Genomic DNA, 9,948 nt, shown 5'->3' on the forward strand with positions numbered 1-9,948 from the left:
TGTGTTCTACTGAAGAAACAAAGTCACCTACATCTTGGATGCCCTGGGGGTAAGCAGATAAACATCAAATTTTAATTTTTGGGTGAACTATCCCTTTAAGGTCCTGCCACAGCATTTTAGGTTGAGGTCTGGACTTTGACTGGGCCATTGCAACACCTTGGTTATTTTCTTTTTTTGTCCATTCTGTTGTAGAATTGCTGGTGTGCTTGGGAGCCCTGTGTTGTTGCATACAGCTTTAGCTTTAGGACAGATGGCCTCACATTTGACTCTAGAATACTTTGGTATACAGTTCACAGTCAACTCAATAACTACATGGTTTCCAGATCCTATGGCTGCAAAACAAGCCCAAATCATGACCCCTCCACCACCGTGCTTGACAGTTGGCATGAGGTATTTGGCTAATATGCTGTGTTTGGTTTTTGCCAAATGTGGTGCTGCGCATTATGGCCAAACATCTACACCAGGGTTCTCAACTCTGGCCCTCGAGGTCCACTTTCCTGCAGTAATTTTGATGTTTTGATTTGAAAAATGATCTCATCTGTCCAAAGGATGGAACACTGTCCTTTTTTGTTTTTTTCATAGTTTTCTGGTTTGTTCATATGCAACTTTGCAAGCATAAGCCATGCTGCAATGTTGTTTTTAGAGAGAAGAAGCTTTCCATCCTTCCAAAAAAGCCATACTCGTTCAGTCTTTTTCTAACTGTACTGTCATGACAAATGTCATTATCATCTAACATGTTAACTAAGGCCTGTACAGTCTGAGATGTAGCTCTTTAATCTTCCTTACTGTAGACTTCAAATTGTTTAGAAATGGCTTTATAACCCTCCCCATATTGACGGGCAGTAACAATTGCTTCTCTAACATTTATTGCTGACTTTCCTCCTTGGCATTGTGTTAACAAAAAACCTGAATGCTCCTGACCATGCTTGCTGATCATCAATTAATCAAAGGCATTCTCAATTCTTATGGAAGTAGTAAGGATGTATTTAGTTTTTCACACATGGCCTTTTTGGCCTAGTTTTTGCTAAATAATGACACAGTGTAATATGTCATGTATAGTTGGTCATTTGAGGTTAAGACTTGCTAAGGATGATTTTTTAATGTCATGATCACAAAACCATAGAATTCAAAGACTTCAGTTTTTCACATGACTATGTCAGAATATTGTATTGTGTATTGTTTTCAATAAATGCAGCTGATAGATACATTGTAAGATACTTTGGAGTCTGACAGTCTAAACATCACAATGAAAATCTGGTATTTACAATGTTAACCTGGCAGAGGAAGTTTCAGGATTAAGAAATTGGGTAAAAAAACATGAATAATGAATGAAAGAAATATGTATGATTCACACAGACACAATTTCTACAGAATCATCAAGTATTACTATTACATTCGACTATTATGGATATAATGTAATAATCATTGATTATGGACACTTTTAGTCTTTTATATCAACTTTATGCAAATAAATTGCAATTTTGGGGAGGAATAACAAATATAAGAGATGACGGTAGAGCTCAACTGCTGCAGTAATGGTAGCAGTAATGGAAAGTAATTACTGTACAGTAATGGAAAGATGGACATAGCTCTGACCATGTACATGGACATTAAAGAAAAGTGATGTATGGAGAAGCGTATCTGAGATTGAGGGGATTCCAAGTAGTTTTAAATCATCACACAGCCTATAAAATTAACAATTAAATAATCTGTTTTGAAAATTTGTTACATGTAAGAAATTAAACAAAACCAGATAAATCATCAGATTGTAGTGAATAAACATACCATGGGCTTAACTCTGTGACTCTGTAAAGTGGAATGCAAATCTAATCTACTGAAAAACTGATGCGGTGTCAATGGTCAGTTCAGCAAGACTTAAATTTGTGACCTCCTGTAGTTAAAAAAATAAAATAAAATAAAATTGCTTTGAGGCAGATTTTTAAATGATTTTCTTTTAGATTTTGTGTAGTATTTACATATGATTCAGTAAAGTTGATTACAGCTGCCTGGGGAATGTACTTTTATTTTACTTGTGGAGACTTGCTAAAATATACAGCATTCTGAAGTTCCTTTGATTTAACTGGGTGTTCTAGATTGTTTGTTTTTCTCAAGAATGGAAAATTAACACAGCCTGAACTCACAAAGGCAATAGCCAGAGGTATGTGTGAATGTAGCTCTAAAACCCACACACCTCGACTGCTGAATTTACAGCCTCTTCAACAGTCCATCTTTGGCTCACAGTTACAGTGCAGATGCAAATGACCTGTATTTAAATGTGCTCGCTGTGTCAGGCACACAAAGCAGTGATTAAAGATGTGCAAATTATTTACCAGGGAAAGCCAAAGTCTACTGAGGTTGTCTTTTGCTGTTTGCTGTAATTATTTGCCGTAATCATGCTTGTTTGATTATAACAGTATTCATTTATATTTAGACTCATGAGTTACGAGTTATTTATTATCTATTTATTAAAAATTATACAATCCAATAAAATAATCCACACAGGAGTAAATGTATTGAGATCATTATCAGTGTTATTTTAGTGTAATTTAGTTACTATTTAGTTTTTATGGTCACACCATATTGTTCAATTATTCAAATAGTAAACAAATGAAGTTTGAAGCACAAAAAAAGGAAACAAATAATTTATTATTTGTTTATTTTTACTGGAATGGTTTTTATTTTTTATATCTTCATTTTAATTTTAATTAAAGTTGTAGTAATTTTGAGGTTTATTATTAGTTAAATATATAGGTTGTATTTCAGCTTCGTTTAAAAAAAAAAAGTTTATTAGTTTAAGTTAAACTAATTTAAATGGGAAATGTTGTCTTGGCAACTAGCTGAAATAAATTAAGTTTTAGTTATTTTATATTTAATTTTACTTCTGATTCTGGTATGATTTCATGTAACAAAATATTTTGTATTGTTTTTATTTTTTTAGTTAACTACAATAACCCTAGATCATATGGATGAATTTTACTCACTTTAAAATAAGAAATAATGATAAATTATTATTTCTTAACTGAATAAATGAATGAATTATGTGTGTGTGTTTCTGTGAACATAGACTCACCAGAGAGGGCTTAATACCAATGCTTTCGGCTGCTTGGAAAGCCAGGGTGAGGTTTCGCCCCTATAGGGAGAAAACAGCACTTGCTGAATATTATTTACAATAGTGAAAAGCAGGTGTCTAAACCCAGCTGAATTCTCTAGCGATGCTCTAGAGAGTGATGAAGCTTCCACACAACGAGGCCTTTCAGTAGCCCAAAGAGGCTTTGTGAATAATTCAAAAGCATAATGTACCATCTCTTCCTGTAATCATTATTATACTTATGCTGCAATTTGTCACACTAAAGACTGCGGCGCTTTGCCTGTTCGTGGGTGTGTGTATGATTGAATAAACATACAGGGAGGGCAGAGCAGCCGTTTATTTGTTATGTATGTTGTTTCTACACCTTTCCGTGTGCCGTCTGTTTATGTATTCTGTCAACACTAATCCATGAAAGCATGTAATTCATTACATCTGGCAGGTCCGAAGAAAGGAAACCTTGACTGTTAAAACGCTATGCTTGATTGCTAAATGTGTCAGGCACTAAAGTGCGATGATCTACTAAGACACTTCACTAACCAGTTTAACAAATATATGTGTGTTTGTGAGTACCTTGTCTTGGCTGATGAGCTCTTGGTAAGGGATGTGTGCAGGCAGAAAGGTGTGTAACAGAGCACAGAACGCCAGGCCATCACTCCAGCTGCTGCTGAAGTTTGTCACATCTATATTCTACAAGGAGAAAGAGAAAAAGTTTAAAAACACCATGTAACCGAAATAGGAGTTGTTAGCCCTTAAGTGTATGTCTGTTTGCTTTGAGGCCATCTGTATGCACTATTCTTTTTTTCTTTTTTTTAAAAGATGCATGCTATAGATGCACAATCAACCAGCTGCCGATTTTCAGAGGATATTCATTCCAAACCTGTAACCGGAGACTGACCAATTATGCTTAAATTAATGCTACATGCAATAAAGGCACTGGTAATAACTGACAGAATAGTCTGTATGCCCATATTGGCCACTGGAATTAATGGTTGGCTTCAGAACATAATGTTATATATAATATAAATTATAATATATTACATTTGGGAGCAGCAAGTTTTTTTTTTTCTTTTTTTTTTGTTACATCAAAAACACAGCAAAAGCAGTAATATTGTGAAATATGATTACAATTTAAAATATTGGTCTTTTATTTCAGTATATATTAAAATGTAATTTATTCCTGTGATTGCAAAACTGAATTTTCAGCATCAATACTCCAGACTTCAGTGTCACATGATCCTTCAGAAATCATTCTAATATGCTGCTTTGGTGCTCAAGAATGTCATTATTAATGTTAAAAATGCAGCTATGCTGCATAATATTTTTTGTGGAAACCATGAGTGTTTTTTCCCCCTCAGGATTCTTGTATGAATGAAAAGAACAGCATTTAGGCTATATGAAATATAACTTTTTTTGTATCAATGCAAGTCTTTACTTTTTAATAGTTTAATGCATCCTTGCTGAATAAAAGTATGAATTTCTTAAAAAAAAACAAAAAACTTACTGACCCCAAAACTTTTGAATGTTGGCGTATAACATCAGTTTTCAAAAGTATCTGTCACTGTATTTTGCATTAATTTATGTACATTTTAAAAGCTGCTATTATAAAAGTACCTGATGAGTGGTGTCAGACTGCACATACATTTGAGAACACTGTCTCATGTCTCAGTTTTCAGAGCTCACCAGAGATACTGTACAGGTGCATCTCAATAAATTAGAATGTCGTGGAAAAGTTCAGTTATTTCAGTAATTCAACTCAAATTGTGAAACTCGTGTATTAAATAAATTCAATGCACACAGACTGAAGTAGTTTAAGTCTTTGGTTCTTTTCATTCTAATTTATTGAGATGCACCTGTATATCAATACACAGCAGTACTAGCACAGTGAAGTCTTCTCTCAAATACGCAGTTATTATTGATTCGCATTAACCAAAAGGGAATCAATGATTCAAGTGAAATCAATCATTGATTCAGGTGAATGCTCACTGGAGCAGTTTTAAAGCTAGTATTGAATAAAGTACTGGATATATTTCTCTTGGTTTTGAATGTGTTTCTAGGCAGTGAGATGCTGAACCCTCATGAAGTTTACTAGTGTGTCATAATGATCTTTGACAGGAATTATTCATGCCTGTTTTCAATTAAATGTTTATATTATAGAGAGAAATCTGCAAAAATGCAGAATTTGGAACAGAAATGGAACACCTATCTTTCATAAAGTGCTACACATGCCCTGCTTAGTATGTATTTATTATTAAATATTTTTATTAAAGGTTAATTCATCCCAAACTGAAAATGCAGTCATCTTTTATTCACCCTCATAACATTCTAAAAAAAAAATCATATTCAAAACACAAATGAAGATTTGTTTTATATATTTTCTCATATATTTTTTGTATCCAAAATTTAGCTTTATAAGGTGAACATATTTAATTTAGGATTTTATTTAAATATACACATTGATAAATGCAAATACATAGAGATTGATCACCAAATATGGTAAGCAAAAGCTCAAACATGCTTTCTTGAAGTGTGAGAACCAATAAGTTTTGTTCTTGCATGTCACACAAACAAACATTTCTGAGCTTCTGAAATAAAAATTTGGTTGTGAGGACTTTCAATGGATGGACAAAAATTCTGAGAGAATATTAAATATATTGTAAGATGAATGGTCGTATTATAGGTTTAGAATGACATGAGGAATAAATGTTATTTCTGGGTGAACTAGTCCTTAATTTAGTGTAGTACTGTCACGTTTTACCATGTTTAAATTCAGTCCACCAAATTTACAACAAAACAATAATAGCGTGTGACAGAAAACAAAGGACACAGAAACAAAAGAACTGTTGTTACATTAATTAAAATATTGGGATGGACCTCACACACTCTAGACTGTTATCTCATTGTGTTTCACTGGACTTCCTGCTACTTCCTGTATATCCCAGTGCAGTCATTCTTCTTTGTATGAGTGCATGTAGTTTGGGAACAGGGCAAAGGGCCAGTGAGCGACCCTCTTGGGTTCAGCCCTCATCAGCCCCTACTGGGCCCTCAGAGTCCCAATACTTCACAAACATCTTTTAATTTAGAATCAGATGTTAGATTTGAAAGGAGACCCCGATAGAAGCTCCATCCTCAGCTGGGCCATTGGGGCTGAGATGCAGAGAAGAAGAGAAGTTCATTAGCCGTCTCTCGAGCAGGTCAGAAGTTCTTCAGTAAGGACGTCACCCACAGAGGGACAGTGAGGAAGGAACCATGTGAAGAATCCCACCATCTGTGCTACACTCTGACTGAGTGGACATGTCTTGACATTTATAATCCGGTGTGTTCGAGGCATCCATCCTAAAATGTCTTGTTTTATGTGAAATTTAGAGATTAAAGAAAAATGAAAAAATACATCAGACAGAAAATAATAACATGGAGTACCATTGAACCTACTAAATCAAATTTTAAAGGAATAGTTCTCACAAGTCACAAGTGCAACACGAACGCCTTTTTCCTTTTGTGAAACATAAATGAAGACAGTGACTATTGGCTGTCAAGCTAAAAAAAATTACAAAAAGCACAATAAAAATGACCTGTGTGCTATATTTAAATAAAGCCATCGAATAGATTTTTGTGAGAAGTTATTCACTGCAGATCTTCCATTCTGTGATAGTTACCACATTTCATTTGCACTTGTGTGTCGATTCAAAACACTGAAAAGTGCATCACTGACCTGTTGAACCTTGTGCTGTGTCATGTTTCAAAGTGTACAAGCTCAAATGATATTTGAGGGCAGTGGAGGGAAAAATTACACTATGTTGAAAAGGGAGAAAAAAAAAGTTCGGCAAAAGGCGGGATCGAACCCGGGTCGATCGTGTCAAAAAGTCAACGACACGCGCTTATCCATCTGCGACACTGGAGTTGATGTTTTACAGCTGCTTTTAACTAAATGTAAATATACACTCCGTATTTTTTATTCCATAGTAAGGGCAATTCATACAATACATTTAAACTGAGCTACTTTAATACCATCTCCGAACTTTCTACCACGACTCTGCTGTTCTTCAGCTGGTTCTTCCTGTATACGTTGATTGACAGATGTCTCATCCAGTCAGCTGTGAGTAATCCCAAACCAATGGCGCTGTCTCAAACAATACCTACCTCTTCCGGTTTGTCTGATTTGTCTTTGTGTTTTCTGACTTGTTAATTTGTTTTCGGATTTGTCGTTGTGTTTTCTGACTTGTTATTTTGTTTTCGAATTTGTCATTGTGTTTTCTGACTTGTTATAATGTTTTCTGAATTGTTGTTGTGCTTTCTGAATTGTTATTTTGTTTTTTAGACTTGCATTTGCGTTTGTAATTTGTTATTTTGTTTTCAGAATTGTGATTTGCTTTGCACTTCTCGGCCACCGTACTTTTATGGTGCTTTTACATCCTTTTTGGATCCTGATAGCCCTCTCCCTTTGTTGTACTGTATTACAAAGAAAAAAAATCTCCTTTTGTGTTCTATAGACGAAAGTATGGAATCACATGATGGTAAATAGATGATGACAGAATTTACATTTCTAAGATGAACTATCCCTTGTGAAAAAAAAGTGCTCTTAATTTTATTGAGTGTGCACTTCAAATCTTAAAAGTATATTTTACTTGCACATACTATAATATTAATGAAATAAAAGGCCATTAAAGAGAATACACTTTCATGTCTGTTTAGCACTTTTAAAAGTGCACATAGTAAAAATGCCAAATTGTAAATCATTATTTTATTAATCTTTTGTCATTCTTTAAATAAATATGCTGACTAACATAAAGCCCAGAAACTTTCCCAGGACTTTGGGCCGGTACTCGGTGTGTTTCCACCGCGGGAACCAGGATCTAAATAAAGTTCCGGGTAAATATTTGTCCCTCAGAATGTCCCTGCTCATGAGGTAGTACTTTTTCAAAGGTCCGGGACTTTCGGGGGTGGGACTTGGGCACTAAACATGCTGATTGGTTGAGTTCACACAGCACTGTATTAAAACCACCATTTATTTGCATAATTTTGTGAATATTGATGTTATTGTGTAATAAAATGTAGTTTTAAGAGTTGTTTTAAAATCAAATCTGCAGTATATTTATAAAGACAGCGTCTATTTGAAAATGTGCTTCGCCGATTTCGGAGATGTGAGCTCCAGGCAGTCACCGGGCGCTCAGTGCTCATGTAGTGGTTAAACAATTCGTTTTGGGTAAATCTAACGGGCAGTCTTTGGTCTCATGAATCTATTATTTGTTCCAGGTCATATCCTTTTGGCTGAGCACAAAGTTATGTTTCATAACTTTATATATTTATATCAAAAAAATTATATATTTATAACTTTATTAAAATGAAAAGAGGCAATGCTGTTTGATATAATATTTCGTTTCATTGTAATGTATGTACGTTCCCTGAACTACATTTCTGCGGCTATTAATAGCCTGCTTAAATGAAAATGAAAAGAGGCAGTGGTGTTTGATGTCATATTTCGTCTTACTGTAAATACAGTGAGGGAAATTGCAGTAGCCAAGGCGAGCAGACTGACGTTATCAAGTACGCTGCAGTTCCATTTGCAGAATTACTGGACTTGCGTCGTCCTGTCCCCGGGAGTTCACACTTCCGAGTCGAACTTGCGAAGTCCGAACTACCGAGGATTCAAGTCCAAAATCTGCGTACTTTGTATTGAGAAACGGCCCTGGACTGGGAGGAGCAGTCGCGCGCAGTCCTACGTCACCAGACTAACTTATTTGCCTAATTTTCATGGTACATTAGGCCGCAATGGAAACGCAGACAGCAACAGGGCTGAAGGAAAAAAGTTCCAGGTAATTTCGGTGGAAAAGCAGCTATATTAAACCACACATAAAGCACTTGATTCTAATTTTAAAGCTGCAGTCCACAAGTTTTGCCTCTTTGTCGCCATCTCTGTTTGAAACCTGCAATTGCAGGAATTATTTTCTTAACGTGGGTCATGCACCAGCACGGCTCCAGCGTGGATGAGTCTCATGTTTTGAGGTGTATGTGTGGTTGTCAGTCACTGCACTGGTGTGGATACTGTACTTCAGAATCACAGATTCTAGCCTACATCTTGGAATATATGACCCAAATAAGAATTTTCACTGGATATTGTCATCTGAACGAGTAAGTAAGACGTCTGCCACTTTTGTTTTGACCAACTGAGGAAAAAAGTATTACAATAAATTGCACTACCAATGGTGATTAAATCTAACAATCAGTTAGCTCATATCACTTCAAACTGTGCAAATTATTATTATTGTTACACTTTGTTCTCAAATTGTTAATGTTAACAACATCAGCATTGCGTGAATATGTGTATATATACACATATAGTCTAATCCCTAATTGCCATACCATTCGAATTTCATATAAAGAAATTCTTTTAACCCTAAAAGCAAATTATTCTTTGTTAGAACTGGTTCTCTTTAAAATACAAAGCTTGTGTAATCCCACATAGGCTGTAATCAGATGCACATTTAAAGGTGGGGTAAGCGATTTTTCAAAAACGCTTTAGAAAACTGATTCAGGCTGACTAGCAAAACAAACTTGTAGCCAATCAGCAGTAAGGGGTGTGTCTACTCATGTTGTGGAGGAGAGAGCGTTCAGTGCACAGGACGGACGTTAGCGAGCCGAGCGACAGAAAGATAGAGATGGCGGATAAAAAACAAAAGAAGGCTTAAGGCAAGAAGTAGGACCCGTGTAAATATCAGATCAGTTTTCCAGCGCTGGAGAGAACTCAAGGAGCGGAAGGCCTGCGATCGGACGCCGAGGTTGCTTTGTTTCTTCTCGATAGGTGAGTAACACCGTGTCTACGCCGCAACAGCTAAAGTCTGTCTAGTACACTGGACGCGACAAAG

At 35.6% G+C, this 9,948-nt stretch overlaps 1 protein-coding gene across 1 annotated transcript in view; it reads right to left on the reverse strand.

Moving 5' to 3' along the window:
• Positions 1-9,948, reverse strand: part of specc1 (sperm antigen with calponin homology and coiled-coil domains 1) — a 174,123-nt gene that overhangs the window by 16,348 nt on the left and 147,827 nt on the right. Inside the window, exons 13-14 of the mRNA XM_016455778.1 lie at positions 3,659-3,775; positions 3,071-3,130 (exon numbers count right to left, since the gene is read on the reverse strand). Of these exons, the coding sequence (XP_016311264.1) occupies positions 3,071-3,130; positions 3,659-3,775 (177 nt within the window). The remainder of the gene's footprint in view (positions 1-3,070; positions 3,131-3,658; positions 3,776-9,948) is intronic.

Source organism: Sinocyclocheilus anshuiensis, unplaced genomic scaffold (genome assembly GCF_001515605.1).
Source record: "Sinocyclocheilus anshuiensis isolate Anshui unplaced genomic scaffold, SAMN03320099.WGS_v1.1 scaffold399, whole genome shotgun sequence".
Lineage (NCBI taxonomy): Eukaryota > Metazoa > Chordata > Actinopteri > Cypriniformes > Cyprinidae > Sinocyclocheilus > Sinocyclocheilus anshuiensis.